This window comes from Sinocyclocheilus rhinocerous, unplaced genomic scaffold (genome assembly GCF_001515625.1).
Source record: "Sinocyclocheilus rhinocerous isolate Xijiao unplaced genomic scaffold, SAMN03320098_v1.1 scaffold4100, whole genome shotgun sequence".
NCBI lineage: Eukaryota > Metazoa > Chordata > Actinopteri > Cypriniformes > Cyprinidae > Sinocyclocheilus > Sinocyclocheilus rhinocerous.
The window spans coordinates 43,177-65,496 of record NW_015648132.1 but is presented as its reverse complement, the minus strand read 5'-3'; the positions used below and the strand labels follow the sequence as shown (position 1 = coordinate 65,496).

The 22,320-nt window shown below is 37.9% G+C and overlaps 1 protein-coding gene across 6 annotated transcripts in view; it reads right to left on the bottom strand.

Annotated features, from left to right (window-relative positions):
- LOC107709647 (MKL/myocardin-like protein 1) overlaps positions 1–22,320 on the bottom strand; it is a 37,250-nt gene that overhangs the window by 6,465 nt on the left and 8,465 nt on the right. For 2 of the 6 annotated variants that reach the window (XM_016514224.1, XM_016514222.1), the window contains exons 1-8: positions 10,971–11,458; positions 9,308–9,373; positions 6,464–6,519; positions 6,270–6,345; positions 5,741–5,887; positions 4,254–4,414; positions 3,279–3,395; positions 2,906–3,156 (exon numbers count right to left, since the gene is read on the bottom strand). In XM_016514224.1, coding sequence (XP_016369710.1) covers positions 2,906–3,156; positions 3,279–3,395; positions 4,254–4,414; positions 5,741–5,887; positions 6,270–6,345; positions 6,464–6,519; positions 9,308–9,373; positions 10,971–11,100 — 1,004 coding nt within the window. In that variant the 5' untranslated portion in view covers positions 11,101–11,458. Of the gene's footprint in view, positions 1–2,905; positions 3,157–3,278; positions 3,396–4,253; positions 4,415–5,740; positions 5,888–6,269; positions 6,346–6,463; positions 6,520–9,307; positions 9,374–10,970; positions 11,459–20,216; positions 20,501–22,320 lie in introns of those variants that run through there. The other 4 variants (XM_016514225.1, XM_016514220.1, XM_016514223.1 and 1 more) reach the window with 4 other exon arrangements.

Here is a 22,320-nt window from a genome sequence, read left to right as displayed (position 1 = left end):
CTCTTGCTGCAGTTTCGGTGGTTCCATTTGCTGCTGTTGTTTTTGCTGTTGCAGTAACTGTGTCTTCTGTTGCTGTACGTTTGGTAGGTCCACCAGCATTTGCTGCTGCTGCTGCACCTGCAGCCGGTGAATCTGCTGCAGTTTGAGCAGCGTCTGCTGCGAACACTGCATCTGGATCTTCTTCTGGGGCTGGACTTGCTTCTGCAGGTCCTCTGTTGTGTCCATTTCATCCTTAATCTCTTCCTTTACCTTCACTTCCACTCCGTTAGACAGCAATGGTATTTCAGCGTTAACCGTGTTGTCTGTAACTTCTGCGGCTGCTCCGCGCTTACCCTGCTCCAGCTGAGAACGCAGGGTCTCCACCAGCCTCTGCTTCTGCCTAAGCATGCGTGTCAACTCCTCGATCTGCTTGTCCTTCTCTTGAAGCATTTGGTCTTTGTCCAGAGGAGACACAGCAGATCCTGATGCTGCCACGGGACCTGGATCCTGAGACTGTGCAGCTGGCAGCGGACCCGGGTGAGAAAGGCTGCAGGAGGCCTGCATCTGCCCATGAGACTCCTCTTTAATTAGGGATGGGTGGTCTGGAGAGGGGTGCAGGCTGAGCTGGGTGAGAGGCGAGGTAACCTGTTAATGGAGAAATACAAGTTCTTAAAAGAACGTAAACACTAAACTAAAATATAAAAAAAAGAATGATAGCTTTAAGCATCACAACATATGACAAATTAATTTTGAGATCTGCTAAATACTACTAAAGATTACCATTAGCATGTTTTAAATTATTAGTGTTTTTAAAGTCACAATGAAACTGAAGTAGCTACAGATTTTTCTTCCGTATTGTGGCGTACATCCAAGTCTAACAGCTTATTGAAAAGAAAAAATGTAGGGCATCCCTAATTTTCTTTTCACTATTTCATCACAGACCTACCATTTCTCCGAACACATCCCCATTGCAGCTGGCCTCATCGGGACTCAATCCAGCCAGAGAGCGGTCAGAGGGGGTAGGAGATGCAGGAGGAGAGGAGCTAGTGCTGCCGAAGCGCATGATTTGAGGTGGAGTTGTGCTGTGGACCCGAGTGGTAGCCGCTACAGGAAAGGCTGACAATGGAACAACCGTATCTTTCGGGGCTTGATGTGGGGCGGCACCAGATGACTGAACTGACACCTGTGGTAACTGAGCAGGGACGGTTTTCGTAGCCGCAGCCCCTGCGGCTGATGAAGCACTGTTCTGCTCCTGGTAGTTCTTCAGTCGTTCGATGAGATCGTTCTTAGTGCCCGATACTGTCAAACCCCTCAATTTGAGCTCATGTTTAAGTTCAGCAACCTGAGAGATGAGAGATGAAGAAAAATCAGTTTCACATTATCCACCATAGAGTGAAATAGTTGAGATCTGGAAGTAACAATCTGCAGTAACAAGTTGGTTTGGTTCATGGCTTCAATCTAATGAGGATTTTTTTTTTTTAATCCCCATACACAAAGTGGGAAAAATAACGGAACCAGAATTGTCAAAATTGGTGGTCAGTGTTATTGCTTTAGAGTAAGTAAATAAATTACCCACTTTTCCCACTTTTAATTCATCCAGGTTTGCAGGCAAAGAGCTGGGCTTAGCTCCTCCCACTGTATGACGATTGGCAAACTAGTTTTGCTTCAGAACTCCTGTATTTAATATGGGTCATATTTTGTTTAGTTTTGCATAGTTTTGTCTATTTTGTTATCCTAATTATTTATGATTATATGGTTAGTTGCATTTATTATTATTTTTCAATCAAAACAGATACGTGACCCAGTTTTGGGTCACAACCCACACCGGATGAGAACCACTGCTCTAGCAGACATACACTAGCATTTAAAGGTTCGGGGTCAGTAACCAGGTCTTTTGTTTTTTTTTAAATACTTTTATTCAACGAGGATGCATTCAATTGATCAAAATTGACAGTAAAGTTATTTATAATGTTGAAAGATTTCTATAAAAGTATTACAGTTTCCACAAATAATACAAGCACAACTGTTTTCAACATTAACGATGAATAAGAAATGTTTCTTGAACCAAATCAGCAACAATAAATACACTGGTTAAATACAGTATGGTGTGGTCTTAAATGCATTTTCTACATTGTCCTCTCTGTTCTTAACCTTGCAGATGTTGCTTTGTGGCTTATAATGAAGTAATTTAAAATACAAAACAATTTAAAGGGACAGTTCACTTTAAAATACAAATGGTAAAAAGCAGCTTGGACATTCTGCTAAATTTATCTTTTCATCTACAATGTACATGAAACAAGTAACACATGTACAAGAAAAAAATAACACATTTATTATTATTTTTCAATCAAAACAGATACGTGACCCAGTTTTGGGTCACAACCCACACCGGATGAGAACCACTGCTCTAGCAGACATACACTAGCATTTAAAGGTTCGGGGTCAGTAACCAGGTCTTTTGTTTTTTTTTAAATACTTTTATTCAACGAGGATGCATTCAATTGATCAAAATTGACAGTAAAGTTATTTATAATGTTGAAAGATTTCTATAAAAGTATTACAGTTTCCACAAATAATACAAGCACAACTGTTTTCAACATTAACGATGAATAAGAAATGTTTCTTGAACCAAATCAGCATATTAGTATGATTTCTGAATGATCGTGTGACACTGAAGACTGCAGTATTGGCTGCTGAAAATTCAGCTTTGCATCACTGGAATAAATAAAATTTTAAAATATATATATAAATAGAAAAGAGCTACATAAATTGCAATAAAAGTTTGCAGTATTACTGTTTTTAATGTAATTTTTTATCATATAAATATTTAAAGAGAAAAAATCCTACCGACCCCATACACAAACATAATATGCACATACACAATTATACACAACACAGTATCCATATCCAGTGTGGTTGTACTCACTTTGGAGGTGCGGGTAAGATAGTGTGGTAGTTGTAGTGCTGCTGTTGCTGGTTAATGATCTGAAGCTGAAGAAAAAGCTGCTGCTGGTGGAGGATCTTAGCGTACGAGGAGTCCAGTTGAGGAGGCGGCTCCCGGTCGTTCTTCTGGTCAGGTGGGATATACTGGTGATATTTGAGTTTCTTCACTTTGGGCTTGTTATCTTTGGCTTTCTTGGATCGCTGAGATGTCCGATCTGTGCTGGACTTGGACTGCTGCTTATGGTGAGGGCAAAGCAAAGAGATGCAATGAGCAAAAAATGAGTGATGAAATCACATTTTTATTGGTTTAGACTGAAAAATGAAACCGATGATAGGTTTGATGGCTTTCACTTTACCTTTGTATGTCCCGTCGGTGGACGGGAAGAGTTTGTCATGTTAGTTTCACTGGTTAGATTCTGTGGTGGAGAGGCATTGGATGCAACGAGAGGAGGAGGTGGGGCCTGAGTGAGGAACTACAATAAATACACTGGTTAAATACAGTATGGTGTGGTCTTAAATGCATTTTCTACATTGTCCTCTCTGTTCTTAACCTTGCAGATGTTGCTTTGTGGCTTATAATGAAGTAATTTAAAATACAAAACAATTTAAAGGGACAGTTCACTTTAAAATACAAATGGTAAAAAGCAGCTTGGACATTCTGCTAAATTTATCTTTTCATCTACAATGTACATGAAACAAGTAACACATGTACAAGAAAAAAATAACACATTTATTATTATTTTTCAATCAAAACAGATACGTGACCCAGTTTTGGGTCACAACCCACACCGGATGAGAACCACTGCTCTAGCAGACATACACTAGCGTTTAAAGGTTCGGGGTCAGTAACCAGGTCTTTTTTAAGAAAAATTTTATACTTTTATTCAACGAGGATGCATTCAATTGATCAAAATTGACAGTAAAGTTATTTATAATGTTGAAAGATTTCTATAAAAGTATTACAGTTTCCACAAAAATAATACAAGCACAACAACTGTTTTCAACATTAACGATGAATAAGAAATGTTTCTTGAACCAAATCAGCATATTAGTATGATTTCTGAATGATCGTGTGACACTGAAGACTGCAGCATTGGCTGCTGAAAATTCAGCTTTGCATCACTGGAATAAATTACATTTTAAAATATATATATAAATAGAAAAGAGCTACATAAACTGCAATAAAAGTTTACAACAACATGATGACATGTTGGGTGTGTCTGGATGAATGGTCCCCTTTAAGTGTAGAGCAGTGCTGCCCTCTAGCATACTGAAAGCACAAAAGCAATATTCCATTAATCTCATACTGAACAACTGAAACAGCAATATACCTGAGTGGGTGAGAGGTCTCCATTCATTTTCAGCATATCAGAGGGGGAGTGCTGAGGGGCAAGACCCAACGGAGAGTCCTGACTGCACTGGGGATCCGGTGATAGGGCATCACTACTGTCCTCGTCCAGTGAGGAGCTCTCACCCTTCGGAGACTCTGTACCTGAAAATACACAAAAGAAAATGGTTGTCTGATCTGTGCATGGACACATATAAGTCTGGTTCATGGTTCACCTAAGTTCACTCAGATTTTGTCACTGATTACTCACCGTCATGTTGTTCCAAACTGATAAGTTTAAAAAAATAAAGATTTATTTTTTTTGGTTTCATTGCCTCCACTGAAAGTTCAGGCAACTAAAACTTAGAAGATCCAAAAAGGCCAAAAAATTAATCAAGTGGTTTAATCTAAGTTTTGAGAAAATGGTTTGGAACAACATGAGGGTGATTAAATGATGACAGGATTTTCATTTTTGGGTAACTATCCTTTTAAGACATTGATGACAGTAAAACTTCACTTATATTTAACAGAATTAGTGGTGCTTGAGTTGTGAACAAATCATTGTGAGTGAAACTTTTAAGTAGGGATGCACGGATACCACTTTTTCCAGTACTCGCCTGATACCGATACTTTTATTTTTGGTACTTGCCGATACCGCGTACCGATACCGATATTTTTATTGCATTTGTAAATTTTTTCAATATTGGGTACAGAAACCAAAAGGGTATGTATAATGTTAGTTGGTTAACTTCATTTATCAAATAGATACAGTCAAACCACCTTCACCTTCAACATTTCTCACATTATCACAGTTTATTCGCTATAGTTTAGAAAATGGTAATAAAATATGACAAGAACTCAGAGTTAAACTGTGTCAGAACAAATTAATCTTGATAATGTTAGATAATTTTGATAGAAAGGTATGTAATAGATTACGATCAACCAAAAATTATTCAGACAGCTGTTAGTATGACAGTATTTACACAACTATCAATACTTAGTCGGGCAGCCCTTAGCCTTAATTACAGTCTGTAGTCTCCTGGGCATGCTGCACATTATATTCATTGCATACATATACTTCGTAGTAGACATCCTTAACTCCTTTCTGCTGTCTGTTGTTCTGTTGTCGGTGTTTCTTTGTTTGAATATGGCGCTTATCACATGCGTTTGGTATCGGGGCATTTTAACGAGTACGAGTACAGGCGCTCAGTATCGGGCCCGATACCGATACCGATACCAGTATCGTTATCGGTGCATCCCTACTTTTAAGTGAACAAATATATACAATTAAAATGACACAGGAATGTTATTGACAATACACGTAGGTAAAGTTTCCTCTTTAATTGTCAACTTTGCAAATAATAGATTTGCACTGTTGTCATTTATGGCGAAAATGCTTATGGTGTTTAAACAGTAACACTGACAAAGCTGACAGTGCAATAATAGCGCGTGCAACATAAATGCTGTTTTTGACAGTGGTTACAGACTAACCAATGAGCGCGTGCACAGGAAGGATGTTCTTGTGGATGAGCTCGATGGGACCAGGGCGGTGGGAGATCTTATCATTGAGATCATCTGCCAGTCGGGCTCTCTTCAGCTTCAGCTGCTTGGCCTGCAGTGAGGGCTCAGCTGAGGTCTCTGTGGGTGAAACAAATATAATCATTAACAAATGAATCACTTCCTTTAATGTAAATACCACCTAAATTCCTCTCTGAGAGTCTACTGACTCAATTAGTATTTTTGCATGTTGATCAACTACCTGTTTCTGATGTAACAGAAATGGAAAAAAATACTAAGGAATATAGAAACTATACAGTAGACGGCTCCTTCAGTCTTGAACAGGAACAGGTCAGGATAGGGTTATGGCTATGGACCCTTTCACTGTGAAGAAGGTCCATTGCAAGAGGCAGAAAATGCATAACAGAAACATGACTTGCAATTGAATAAATAAACGAATAATACTGTAATAATTTAATATTACTCCGTTTTCATATTTAAAAGAGAATGATGTGACACTCACCTTCGAGGATGTGCATCCTGACCAGTTCTGACCTCTCTGGCCGACTCCTGATCTTCCTCTTCAGGTAATCCTCAGTCTGCACCAGTAAAAGAGAAAACAAGTGTCAATCAAAGATGACAAGAAAGTGATTTTTTTTGTTTGTTTTCAAGAAGAACCTCTTTTTCTTCAAAAGGAAAAGAGATAAAGTCACTCACGCGTGCTCTCTCCAGACTTTTCCTCTGTTCGTGGAAGGCAGCCGGACTCTTCAGTGCTGTGTACAGAACAGAGACAGAGACAGTCTTACTTTCTTATGCTCAGTCATAGGGATGTGCATTTTGGTCATTGTAACTGCCAGGTGCACAACAGATTAATTAAGCGAGTATTCAGGTTTGAGTGCAGGAGAACACCAAAATGCCTCCTGTGTGAACTAACCACTACAAAAAGCAGCGGCCCAATACATACTGCGTTTTCACTCAATCACTGCCATGCCTTTTCAAGTTTTCAAATAGTCATGTATCTGTGCCCACCTATTTCCCTTAATGAATCATATTTGATACTGAGGAACTATGTAAGAAGACTGAAAAACTAGTCATTAAATGTCATACAAAAAGGTCATACATTTAAAAAAGAGAACATCCCCTTATATTAGATTGGCTCAAATCACCTGCTGAAAGAACAAAGGGAGTTCAGTGAGTGTGAACAGCAAGTGTGCATATCCATCTGCCTGAAAATATAGAACTACAACTTAACAGTTGGGGAGTCAAAATTAATGTATTTTAACAGATATAAAATAATATAGTTATTTTTATTACTCTTTACTTTAAAATTATTTTTTGCTAAATAGTTTGCCTCTGGTCATCTTAGAGTATACCAAACAAGTATATTCCTAAATTGGTAGTACCAAATTGGTATGTACAGTATATACTGTATTTACTATCACAACAGCAGACATTTTTTCTCTAAAAAGAGGGCTGGAAAAAAAAACAAGGACAGTAAACTGCACATGTGATTGAGCTGTAATATGAAAGGAATAACAAAGTAAGAATGTGATGTAACAGCCAAGATTGGGTAACTAACTTGAAATTTCTGAAACCACATGGTAGGGTCAGCAGTGATCTGCCTAGTCTCTGTGCAGCAGAGGCTCACAAAAATAAACCGAAAAGTACTGTACAAAGTTTGGGGTCAGTAAGATTTTGTCAGCATAATCGAATGATTTCTGATTTTTGATTTAATGTGTTTTTTCTCGAAACACAACTTTTTTCTTGCAATTTAATACGTTTATTCTCAACATTTTATTTCGACATTTTTCTTGAAATTTAACAAATTTTATCTCGTATTATAATGAATTTAATCTCGAGATGGTTTTATTTTTTTTATTATTGCTTGGCCCTCATTCTCTTCCGTACTGAACTGTAGAGTTGTGGATAAATGACATTAAAAACATTCGGAAAGTTGACATAACCTGCATTGTGAGGCAAATGTGAATAAAAAAATGGCGAAAAACCTTAAAGCATAAACTTTCCCTTAGACATTCAATATAAATTTAATCTAAAATCCTTGAAAAAGTCAGTTGACACGTTATGTGTCAACTACTCTCATACAGTTACATTAAACAGTTATGAAATCTTAATGTAATCCTGCAGGCTTATGTGTGCAGCAATGCAAGTATTTTGTCAAGTGCAATTGTCAATTAATATTGCAACACAAGTGTTTAGTGCTGTTTAAATTGAACCAAACAGTTTGTTTTTGGCTGTCGCTTAAAGAGCTAAGCTAGAGCTGCTTGAGCACTTCCTCCTTCTCACAGAGGCCACATAGACAGCACAGTGTGAAGACTGCAAATCCTCTTGCCTGATGAGCAGAACACAGAATAAGGAAGTGGAAACAATAGGGGAAGTAGATCCACCTGATAACACAACAACAGGCCCTTTCACAATGACTGCGTGTTGGCAATCAAGAGTCAAGAGTCAGTCTTCTACAGAGGATAGTCCCATCCATTAATGCCTGCTGGAGCCTATAAGCAAAATACAAGTTTATGCTGCAATATGCAGCATAATGCATAAACTGGCAGAAACAGAGACAAGCTCACTATTTTTGCTTTTGAATGGGTGTTGATTGCTACATAAGCATTGTTGAACTATTTCATTTCATTGTCGATTTCATACAGAATGAGCGGCTGGGAATGTTGCAATATCCTTCATAGTAGCATGAAATCCATGTGGCCATTGCTGCACCACAACAGCTAGTTACTTATTGACACACTAACAAATAGTAATATGGACCCATATCAAGAGTCTGCATATCATTGTGGCTAAACTGTATAACATAAATATCTCCGAATGCTGTCATTATACCTAGCTTTGAATACACAGTGGCCTCAAAGTTTTTGGACACTCAGGTCATACTTAATGTCTGAATGTCACTACATTCATTTATACATTTTTGAGCGTGACTTGAATGCCCAAATACTTTATGAAGACACTATAAATACAGCATTCACACATGCATAAACTGGCAGAAACAGAGACAAGCTCACTATTTTTGCTTTTGAATGGGTGTTGATTGCTACATAAGCATTGTTGAACTATTTCATTTCATTGTCGATTTCATACAGAATGAGCGGCTGGGAATGTTGCAATATCCTTCATAGTAGCATGAAATCCATGTGGCCATTGCTGCACCACAACAGCTAGTTACTTATTGACACACTAACAAATAGTAATATGGACCCATATCAAGAGTCTGCATATCATTGTGGCTAAACTGTATAACATAAATATCTCCGAATGCTGTCATTATACCTAGCTTTGAATACACAGTGGCCTCAAAGTTTTTGGACACTCAGGTCACACTTAATGTCTGAATGTCACTACATTCATTTATACATTTTTGAGCGTGACTTGAATGCCCAAATACTTTATGAAAACACTATAAATACAGCATTCACACACATTCCCAAAATGAACCTATTAATTTTTTTGCAATCTGCTTGTGCTGCAAGTAAATGCACATATGCACATGTGTGATGCTGGGCATAACTAGAAGAGTAAAATCTGACTTACGAGGCATGATTCCTTGGCTGACCAGCTCCTCTCGCGTCCTTCTCTGCTGTAGTTTGAGCTGAAGAACTGCATGGGGAGAGAGGACAAGGGTTCAGATACAGAGAATGACGATATTCGCATCAGGACAGCTGCAGCCAGATGACAATAGCATAAGTCAGGACAAGAGCTCGAAAGGGCCCTCTTTCAGTTTCTTTCTAAGTAAAGAGTGAATGCTGAGGGGAGGGACTGTGAATGTTTAGGTTGTTTGGGTGGTTTTTCATACTTCCCGTTTCACCACACTCAACTACTTTCCTGAATTCAAAAAGTGCAACTGCGAGGCAATAGGCGTTCTTCAAATCGGGAACTTGCGTGCTGGCACAACACATTGGGTAAGTTGCTCAATGATTATAAAGAGGGTGGTGTGTAGACAGCATGAGAGATTTGTTATTATTGCTTTGTTCAGTGCAAAAAAAGCCGTTACAGTACTATTATGTCAAATGCCACGTCAGGAGGGATGTGGCCCTGGATGCTTTAGAGGCAAACGTGCACCTGTCAGTCCTGGCACAATGACATCATCACCCACATGGCATTGCTTTGTGTGCACTAGTCAGGTGTTCTGACCTTCACAGTCACAACGTCTGGGGATAAAGAAGCCAGAACATCGTCTGCACATGCCAAGACCCACCAAGCACTCCTTTTTGTTATATAAACCATAAATAAAATAAAAAATAAAGGTTCTTCATTGACATCTACGATTCCATGAAGAACCTTTAACATCCATAGTAACTGTACAAAAGGTTGTTTATGGTGGAAAAAGGTTCTTTACATTATTAAAATGTATAAAAATGGTTCTTTTAAGAACTGTTCACTGAAAGGTCCTTTGGGGAACACAAAACGGTCCTTCTATGGCATCACTGTGAAAACCACTTTTGGAAGTGCTTGAGGTGACAAAACCAAAGGCTGACGTTTTGGTGATCAGCTGTGAGGATGTGAATCCAGTGCTTTTAAATCAGGGCCCCTTTTTGTCGCAAGTTCCCATAAAATCCCAGAACACCCACTCCGGTTCTCACTTGCAAATTGAATACAAAAAGTTTCGCTATTTGTTCTAAATTCTTCCTATTCCCACTTCATTTTAACAGCTGTTTTTGACCACCCACTCCTTAGAGCTGCTCGGCACTATTTTTGTACCCACTGAAGAAGAAACACAAGCCCTCTCGCACCTCTCTGAGAACCTGGCCTGATACTGTAAATCAATCAGACACGTTTAAATGCCAACACTCTCTCCATCTTCTCCTCGCCAGCCTGGAAAATTCCGTGGGAGACCTGGAAAGTGTGGCGTCAACATCCAGGTCTTGAAACAAAAGGAAAAAAGAATAACGAATCATGCAGACAACTGGGTTAATCCAAGAGCCTGTGTGTCTGGGGTCTTAATTAAACACGCCTCTTGCTGACTGGCCTCAAAGCCCCTGGGCCTGGCACAGTTTACAGGTCAACCGGTGCTCGCTCTTGGCTCTGTATGAGCAGCTGGGGTGATCTCACCACTAAGACACTAGAATAATCAGGTTTGACACGTTAAGACTCGGGATAAGCGCTAATGAAGCTAAATTCAGTGTATTAGGTTGGATGCACACCTGGAGGGTGCTTTATTTATACTCTATAAAAGCATAAAAACAGCAATGCCCACCTTCTTTGAGGCTATGATAAGCATGTCTGTCACAGTTCAGACTCAAAGACATCTTATCTTCACCATTTTGGATTGGTTGATCCTCAAAAAAGGAAGTATCAATGTGAAGGCAGTGGTTTGTGTCCAGCATGTTTGGATCCAGTGTTGAAAGTCTCTTGAAATGTCTCAAAGTCAAAACTGATATTCCATTGGTGGTCCAAAGTGAGGAAAACGGATTGTACGGCGCAAGATTTCCGTAACAGGTATGTTAGTCCACAACAACGGTATTTACAGCGTTTCAAATCACAGAATTGGAGAACAGACAGCTTCCACTTGGTTTCTTCCTCATCCCAAATCTAATTCTCGCTTTTGTCCTCTTTTGTTCTCAAAGGTGAATGCAGAGGCTCTGCAGCTGCGTTACGCAGAGGCAGAAAATGAAGCTAACGCGCATAGGTGAGGACAGCAGAGCACAGAGCCTGCTCTGCACTCAGCAGAAGACATTCACAGAACAGCGTGTCTCTCACCCTCAAACATAAAGGAGGGTCTGCTGAGTGCCAATGACTGCTCGCTTCAGCTCAGCTGTTGCCTCTCGTTTACGCTCTACAATCTGGCAGACCCCCATTCACCCCCTCAGCTCTTTTTCACTGGTTCATTAGGGTAGCATATATATAACTCAGGTGTGATAAACCAGTTTTAACAGGGGGGCAAACACTTTTTCACACAGGGCTATGTAGTTTTGGATTTTGTTTTCCCTTAATAATAAAAACCTTCATTTAAAAACTGCATGTTGTGTTTACTTGTGTTATCTTTGACTAATATTTAAATTTGTTTGATGATCTGAAACATTAAAGTGTGACAAACATGCAAAAAAATAAGAAATCAGGAAGGGGGCCAACACTTTTTCACACCACTGTGTATATATATATATCTACTGTATATATACACACTAGCATTCAAAATTTGGGGTAGGTAAGTTTTCTATACTTAAAAAAAAAAAGCTCTTATTCTGTTAAGGCTGCATTTATTTGATCAAAAATACAAACAGTAATTTTGTGAATTATTATTAGAAATTTAAGTTTTCTGTTTTAATATACTTTCAATTGTAATTTATTCCTGTGATGACAAAGCTGAATTTTCAGCTTACTCCAGTTACTCCATTACTCCAGTTTTCAGTGTCACATGATCCTTAAGAAAACATTCTAATATGTTGATTTTGTTGAATACAGTTGTTGAATATTTTTGTGGAAATCATGACATTATTTTCAGTATTCTTTGTTCAAAACAACAGCATTTATTTGAAAAATATTTGAAAAGTTTTCAATGTAAAACTCTTTATTGTCACTTTTGATCAAGTTAAAGCAACATTGCTGATTAAAAGTATTAATTTCTTTTAAAAAATTAAGAATAGAATATATATTTGATAAACATTATACATAATAAAAAGTGTTGAACAATAGTGCAGTAATAATTATAATTTTGTCATATACTTTTAAATGCTTACTGCTGTTGCAAATAAAATAAGTATTATATAGACCAAAACTAAATCAAATAAAGTGACCACAAATTAATTAAGTATATTCACAGTATATTCCAACTTACACATTTTCTTTTCTTTTAGGGTCATGAAAATGTTCTTCCAATTGTTAGTGTTTTTATTTCATAGAATGAAAATAATGTATTTCTCATTAACAGTAACAACACTTTCACTTATATACAGAGAAAACATTTCTTCTTAGTTCTTTTATAATATGTTCACAAACTATAAGCTTCTAATCGCGTTTCTTGCATGCACAAGTGAAAAAAATCAACTGCACAAAGCAAGAGGAAAAAAAATTCAGGAACAGATCAACCCTCTCACATATGGCATGTAACATCCAACACATAGTTCACATTTCACAAGGTATTTAATACGGAAAAGCTCTCGGGAGTCCCGGTGACATGAGCGGAGAGAGTGGAAGGATGTAGGTCATGGGAAGAATGTAGGTCTCCTTTGACCTTTCCTTTCTTTCTGGCAGATAAAGTACATACATCTCACATACATCGCACATGTTTCACTGTTGGCGAACCCCCTCATCCCCACACCCTCTCGGTTTTAAATAGTAAGGCCAGCTGGTCAAAAGGCTCTATATTCAGCTCAGTATCACCTGTGCAAGCACTGGATAGGGTTACCCACTGCTATCCCAGCACTACTGTTCTTGCAAACATGACTCGCACACATTTTCGAACAAACACACACAAAAACAAAACACCAGAAAGCAAAACACTAAAGGACGGCTATTGTAAATATGGATCAAGTACATGTTAATCACTTAAAGGGATAGCTCACCCAAAAATGAAAAGTCTGTCATAATATACTCACACAAATGTTGTGTGACTTTCTTCTGAAAACAAAATTCAACTTTTCAACTGAATTTTTCAACCGTTTTCATCCGTACAATGAAAGTCAATGGAGTCCAAAACAACATCAGACAAAAAAAGAAAAGAAAGTATTTTATTTTGTGATTCACAGTGATACAGGTTTGGAATGACAGAATGACATTTTTGTGTGAACTCTCCCTTTAAGAAGTGCTGCGTGTGTTAACCAGGTGGCAGGAAAATTCCAGATCACTCAGTATTTAATAAATGCCTTCTGGCCACTGTATATTCCGTTCAGATTAAATACGCTAATGTAAACACAGTCATATATTCTTTTCTATATTATAGGGAAATGAAGATCACTATGCACAGACCCCCTAGAGACAAAAACATTACCACGATCTGCTTTTAGACCACGAGCTCATCGCTGTCATCAACACTTGGTGAGAATTCACAGCAGTTGATGCTCATGCTGGCATTGACTACAAGGGCCCAGCATTGCGAAGTGACAACTGACCACAGAGGAAGTCTATTGTCAGCCAATATGCTAAACCCAAAAGTTGACACAAAGAACAAAACACCAGCTTTATCAAATAAAGCATCATAGATAATAAAGTCAAAGTTCATCAGGCTCTCAGACGGATCTAAAACACCTAAATGAGTAGTTTTTATTACAAGCAATGCAAACAATCCGTTATGACTGTCAGAATCATAGCTGGTTGATCATTATTGGCCAAGGTTAACTTAGGGTGTAGTACCGAGTTTTTTGCAGCTGCCATATCCGCTTTTATATTGTATTTTAAGATTAACTTAACATGAGCTTTTTCCGTAACAACAACTAAATATTTTGAAATATATATTTAAAGTCATGAAAAACATTTCCACAGTCTCAAAAAGGTGAGGTTGATTTTCTATTGCATTCACGCTGTTCTGTTTTTTGAGAATCAGTTTCTTGAGAATCAGTTTCTGCCCTCTTCTAGATGTTTGTACCATATTAAAACACACTTGTCTGCTGCTATTTTCCTTTCTGCTTTCAATCACCCACTGGAAAACAACGTCATTGTTACTTAATTTCCAGCACTAGCCAGAAAAATAGGCCCTAGCAGACCAGTTTTCATGCAGTCTACATTTCTACAATGACGCAAGGGATCGCACTGCCACAAAGTCATCAAAATGATACGCACATGAGAGCCAGACACAAAACAGGATTATACAACTAATCTCCTCAATTTGATTCAAATAGGGCCCCACTAACAAGTTTTCAAAAGAGTGAAAAAGTGAAGGAACGAGAAACAGAGTATACGGAAAATCAGGCCAGCTGCTTGACTCGAGTAATATAAGCTGCTAAAGTGCAGAAGGAACGTCAGATTGAGCTCAGCAAATGAGGTTATGGGAGGAGAGAGAGAGAGAGAGAGACCAGTGAAAAAGAGAGGTTCACGTCCAAGCTCTCCTGTTTTTGTGAGCCAGTTACATAACATCCTTCTGAACTAATTTCATCCAAACCTCTATACCTCCTGCCCTACTTTCTAGCATCTCCGCAAATCATGACTCTTGTTTTTATTGTATTTGACATTTTCACATGATATTCCATCCTGCTGTTATAGATAAAACAAATGGTATTCTGTTCCATTCCACATTTGCCTTAACTCTACAAAGCCTACTGTAAGGCCTTTAAATTATCAACATGATCAAATAGGGCTGCACGAGTAATCGAATGTGATTGTCATGCGTATCTTGTCAGTAAAGCCGGTTCTGTGATTAGTAGTAAATCTTCAGCACGTGCTTTCAGATGGAGCAGCATTTACTACACAGAGCCGTAGTTCACTGACAAGCTACGCAAAATCGTGTTCATAATCGCAGACGATATAATCGCGCGATTATAAAATCGAAGAAATCGTTCTGTGATTATGAAAGCTGTTTGCGTAGCTAGTCAGTGAACTACGGCTCTGTGTAGTAAGATGGAGCAGCGTTTACTACACAGAGCCGTAGTTCACTGACAAGCTACGCAAAATCGTGTTCATAATCGCAGACGATATAATCGCGCGATTATAAAATCGAAGAAATCGTTCTGTGATTATGAAAGCTGTTTGCGTAGCTAATTTATCGCCTTTGCAATTTAATTTCGATTAATCGTGCAGCCCTATAAAACACACATGCCTTCTGTCGTCTGATTGATAGTTTATACTTTTTTAGCAAGTAAAAGGCCTTTAAGTGTAATTCTAAAAACATCCCCCTTCAGGCTGTTGTACGCATCTTTATGCTGTGAAATCTGACTTTTATAAAAGATACAATTTTAAATCATTAGTAATTCTTCAAGATGAACACTACTGGACTGAAGCAACTTAGGCTTACTTGATTATCCATACATCATTTTTAGAAAAATCATGGTAAAACGTGAGTGTCAAATACGATGCATCATGCTTGTGAGGAACATTTATTTGTAAATCTTTCAATCAATCATTGGACTGTATTGCATTATATGTTTTGGCCTCCCACACACAAAACGAAGCATTTTAATACATTAGTCTACTATACTGTTAGAAATATTTTATTGATCTACCTTACAAACTATCAGAATTTCATCTTAGGTTTTGCATATTTTTGCTCAGTTTGGGCCCTTGAGAAAAGGTGTTTTTTGTTCCTTGTTCCTCGGGAATTAGCTCCATATTCTCCTATATCATATTATGTGAGCCATAACAGCCTAAAGCATGAAATATGATACTTTTTCAGACTATTATTTCATATGTTATGTTTTAAAAGGTTAAATAATGTCTTAACCAGAAGTGACACAACAAAGCAACAAAACATATCTGCACAACATAAATTGCATAAATAAACATATACATACATACATATATAAATAGAAAATATTATTCTATTATTATTGTTATTGGATAACAAAAATAAACTAAAAAGCAATATCAGGTGGTCTCTAATTCTGACTGGATTATTGTTGCACATGGCGTAGGAGTTTCACATTCATTCTGCTGTAAATTTGTCACACTGCGACTGGTTAGGACACAGTTTTGTTGATCTGTAGTGACATTACATACGACATTTAAGTAATTGCCATGAAACAATGAACATTCTTTTAAACTTGAAAATCACTGCAGCACCGCCTGAGTATTTAAACCTGGCCTGTCATGACTTGTTAGCCTGTTAAGGGAGAGTCGCTAAGTTGTCACACAGATCATTATCTTCTGTATCCTTTCTAAACATGTCACTTTATCAAAACACAATATGACTTTACACACTACTTTTACTGTTTTTGTTACTTCTACATGGAATTAATGAGAATCAAAGCATATATTCACCAAATTCTGAACACGTTATCAGTTGGAAATTCCATGGAAATCCACCAGGATACAATTTGGTCTGTGACAAATGTTCCTCTCTATATATAATCATGTGCAATCAATTTACAACTGCTGATATGTGAATAAGACAGTGGATGCTATCAATTCAGTCATAAAGCTGGAATTGCAAGAACAGAAAAAACAAAGCAATTGATGGGAGTGGTTGCCTTGTGCTCCTGTGTTTACGTCCAGAAGCTCCAATGTAAACATTAAAACTAAATTATATGCATTTGTAGGATCAATATCACTTAAGATAAAAGAGCACAAGCAAAGATTTTTTAAAATAATTTTTTCAAGTCTCTTGATCAAAAGTACAGTCAAAATATAATATAATAATATATTATAAAATAATTATAAAATATAAAATATTATTATATATAATATAAATTATTACAATTTAAAATATTTAAAAAAGTAAAAAAATATTTCATAAGATTAAAAATCTAAATAAAAAGCAATTTATCAGTCAAATCTGAATTTTCAGCATCATTACTCCAGTCTTCAGCCAGACATGATCCTTCAGAAATCATTCTAATATGCTGATTTGGTGCTTAATAAACACCACTTATTTTTATTAACAATTATGAGAACAGTATTAAGTGCTGCTTTATATTTTTGTGGAAACTGATAAAAAATTTTTGCTAAACAGAAATCTCAAAATAACAGCTTTTATTTGAAACAAACTTTTGTAATATTATAAAAATACTGTCATTTTTGATCAATTTAATGCATCCTTGCAGAATAGAAGTATACCTAGCTTTCAACTATAAATTCAGATCACACCAAATACACAAAATAATGTTTTTTTTAGCAGCATCATATGACCGCTTTAAAGTTAATTTAGATGTATTTGTGTGAAATCAGTGAGATACATTGACTTTGGTTGTTGGTTTTGCTATGCAGATGTGGTGCACTGGAATAAGCAAACAGCACTGTGGAGCACTGTCTAGCTGACAAAGCACTTTTTATAGCTGAGGGCCACGAGTGCATTATTGGTTCTGGCATACTGCACTTGAGCAAATCAAATAAATCAAAGCAGCTAAACTGATGTAATCTTATAAAGGCCACTTTATTACCAAAGGTTCTGTCTGTGCCTGCAAGTACATACTTTTTTTCTTAACAACTAAGCCAGAGAATTCTAGTAAGCTTCCTTGTTCCTGGAATACCCATTCATCCTGGCGTCAGCCTTTTCATTTTATCATCACCACAATAAGCATGGTGTGTTTTCCAGTGTTATGATTCACCTGACTTGTTAGTATGCAAACAGAAGATGCCTAGATAAACCGAGAGGCTGCTATGGGTCATGTCTATTTAATGCAGGATTAAGGCCTCAATAAGGATTACGGCCAGCTGTGGGTCTTGTCTATTTAATGCAAACAGGCAATGGCTCTTTTTTCCTCTTTTCCTCCCTCCATTCTGTTATGTTCAGGGCCTGTGTAAGCATGCTGGAGTTAAACTTGGCAAGCAATCCTAAAATATTACATAACAGAAAACCACAGAGCAACCCAGAGACAGTCAGAGCAAAACCCACAGCAAAGTAACTGCGCTCTGGAAAGCAATAATGATGCAATATGACTTGTAAATCATACAGTTTCACAGGACTAACTGTCTAAATCTTGACCATTTATACAGAAACATTACTGTTAGCCAATATTAACTGTGGCAGTGGGAATGAAAACGACCTGAGAGCTTCTATCAATCCATCAGTTGCACTTAAAAATCAATGTTTGTATCTCATGGCGACTGGTACCAAAGTCACAAAAAGTTCACAAAACTGTTCTTTAATCCAATATCTCACGTCAAGGCACCGCATCTGGAGGAGTGGGCTCTCACAGATAATCAATCACCCTTTACGCTGACTTTTGCCAGGACTCTGTCAATCCTCCTTGTCCAAGAGCTGATTTATAACACAGCATCAAACATGGCATGGTAACTCTGTTTGTTTCCTTGTCTTGATGACCCAGACATTCTGTCTCAAAAGGAGTCTGTTCTTTTCCTCAAAGCTCTGAGCTCCACTGCCATACCTCAGGGAGAAAACAGCTGGTTTTAACAAAAGAGAGAGCAAAAACTCCTATCCATCAATGACACATCCTGCCCCTTCCAGCTGGAGCAATTCCAGGGTGAGCTCTCCACATATCTGTTTCTATAGTGTATCATTTTAGAGAATTCAACTCAAAAGTATGAAAGCAACAAAACAGTAGAAGTAAGTAGTACAAGTAAATGTGCTTTGACACTCTGGAGTGTTCAGGGGCCGTGTCACAGGCGAATTAATGATTTTTTGGTTGTATATTCCATTCTTTCTGTTTCTTTGCAAGTTTTAAGCATAAAAGAGTATCCTAATAAAGTTGCTGTGATGCTCAGGACATTTGAGTCCAACCAGGGTCATGTCCTGATTCCATTCCCGTTCTCTCACCCTTTCTCTCTTATAATGGGGAAGTCGTGGCCTAATGGTTAGAGAGTTGGACTCATAACCCAAAGGTTGCGGGTTCGAGTCTCGTACCGGCAGGGATTGTAGGTGGGGGGAGTGAATGTACAGCGCTCTCTCCCACCTTCAATACCACAACTGAGGTGCCCTTGAGCAAGGCACCGAACCCCCAACTGCTCCCCGGGCGCCGCAGCAAAAAATGGCTGCCCACTGCTCCGGGTGTGTGTTCACGGTGTGTGTGTGTACTTTGGATGGGTTAAATGCAGAGCACTAATTCCGAGTATGGGTCACCATACTTGGCCACATGTCACGTCACTTTCTTTTCTTCTTTTTCTTTCTTTTCTTCTTTTTACTTTCCTGTCTATGCTCAACAGTGCTGTTATGGTTAAACAAAACGAAAACTGTTAAAAATTGCTGTTGTTAAATGAAATATAGCTGAAATATAGCTGAAATAAAATACAAAAACATAAATAGACAAAAACTTAAGAAAACACTTAATCTAAAAAAATAGAAACTATGCCTTGCCAACTAACTGAAATAAAATAAGCAAAAAAAATTTAAATAAATTAAAGATAAACAGAAAACTGAAAAAAAAACTAATAAAAATGAAAGGAGTACATAACACAATTAAAACTTAAATTAAAATGAAAACTGAATTTAAAAAATAAAAGCTAACTAAAACACTAATAAATATGATGCCCCCCCCAAAATGATAATAATAATAATAAATAAACAGATAAATAAAAAAATAAGTTGTCAAGATCATGGATCAAGTTCAAATTAAATGCATAACGAATATTCATGGGGAATAACTAACCAGTCACATTCCACAACTGTTTGATTACTCCGGTATTTATCTGAAAACCTAAGACACGAAAATGTTTAACATCTTTAATAGCTAAAAACCTCTGAGTCAATAGCTTGGCCTCAGGATTAAGTAAATGTTGTGGTTTAGTGAGACATCAGTTCAAACAGCAATAAATCCTGTGCAGGGCTTCGCAAACATCAGGCTTATCTATTAAACATAAGTTGTTAAACCTCAACCAAGTTTACCACACCTCTACATGACTTCATTCACATCAACAAACATCTAACATTTAAAAAAAAAACTTAAACATGCAAGTACTGTACCTAAATGTATGGCCATATCCTTCCAGTGCAGAAGGATACGGATACAATCACGGCCACACTTTATTAATCCATTTCCAGTCCGGACAACACAACAAGCTGTGAATGAAGTTGAATGATTTAACTCTGTGCTGTTCTGCTGAGAGATAATTCCCGCAGTAGATCCAAGAACGGCAGGGTGTGTCTGTGTGCCTCTCACCTTCCTCCGCTCAGAGCCTGCGTGTGTGTGCACGCCCTACAGATGTGGGTGTGTTAGCACAAGCGTTTGTGTCTGTCTATATGAGCCGGTTTCTTCTTTATTACTGCCTAAGTGCTGCTTTCAGGCTCTGTTTTCAGCTGTGTTTAGCAACTCCTAGTTTTCCTGTTCCTTGCAGGCATTTTTTTTTCATTCCAGGAGAGAGGGGAGGAGAGATCAGGGTCTTTGTGTCCTGATTTGAGGTCACCCGTTTACTACAGAAGCAAGCGTGTGTGAACTACAAGCCAGAAACTGAAGCCAAAACACATTCCAGATCACCTTTAGCCCCCTCTCATTCTCCTGACCGCCTGCTTTCTGAGAGGCAGGATTTCTGCTCTGTACACAAAGTTATGCAATCAAGTGTTCAGGACGGCTACCCAACACACGTCCTTCCCCAGGCCTCTGTTCCCTCGTCCAAACGTCTTCAATTCAAACAGTGATTACTTAAGCTGCAACATTGCAACATAGCTCAACTGTTGCTTGAATTTTTAAGACTATCGTGTAGGAAAATACGTCTCCACAGACAGCGGGTTTGCTGTGCAATTGCATTCATCTGTCATTTCTTAGAGTAAATCTCATCTCACAGACAGAGTTTATGTGAAACAACTGTAAATGAGACCTCTTTACTGTCAACATATCAGCCATTTACATTATATTTAATAAAACCTGCATCAAAGACTTCAGATATAGAAATACAAAGTGTGTAAAGTCATAATAAAAAGCCATAAAAACAGTCAGTGTTCTGAGATGCGCGTTTCAGACCACAAATGCACACTGGCTGGTTTAGGCTGAAATATAAGCATAATGCTATTTGAGCAAAAGAAACAACATTTATGGGACAGTTAATATCGGATTGTTGCCGAATTGAAATATATAATTTAAAGGCACAATATGTAATTTTTTGCCACTACAGTCATGGCCAAAAGTTTTGGCAGTGACATAAATTTTGTGTTTTGCAAAGTTTGCTGCTTCAGTATTTGTAGATTATTTTTCCACATGGACTCCTCAGGAGGAGACGGTCCTGGCGCTTGCTGGACACTCTGGGACGTCCTGAAGACTTACTCACTGCAGTTAAACCTCTCTCCTTGAAGTTCTTGATGATATGGTTCTTTTAGGTGCAATATTCTTTGTAGCAATTTCCTTGCATGTGATTGTGAGGCCATTTTGATGCAAAGCGATGATGGCTACACATGTTTCTTTGGAGGTAACCATTGCTAACAAGAACACAATGATTGGAAGTGTTTATTCCCTCCTTTTATAGCAATTAGTCTGCTCTTACAATCTAATTAGTATGATAGTGATTTCACCTGACTAGTACTCATTCACAAACAAAGAGGCAAAGGCGTAGTTTGATGACGCTGTGACTGAGTGTGGAATCATGGGAGTTGTCGTCTTCATCCCCACAGCCGATGCAATCCGACGGGACTCGGGCAGAAATCATGTTCATGGATGAGCTAATGTATTAGACATTTATTAACGTCGTATGAAGCAGAGTGAGGCGGAAAGCCGTCGAAGCAAAACGAGGCCGCTGAATGAGTGCGACACATGGCTCGAAAGCAGCGGAGCTTTTATTATGCCACAATCGACCGCTTCCGTTCCTTCCGGTCGTGAGTATGTGGGGAAAAAAAGCAGCGCTGTTTTATCATTCTAGATACATTTGAACATTCTGTTATAATGCTACTCTGTGCGGTCGTCACATGTCTAATAAAATGCATAGCATATTAAAGGCACAATATGTAAGATTTTTTTAGTAAAATATCCAAAAACCACTAGAACAGTGTTATATATTTTGCTGACTTGTGTACTTACATTATCCCAAATGTTTCGAAGAATGTTTAAATCCAGAGAAATAAGCAATTTTAACTAGTGACA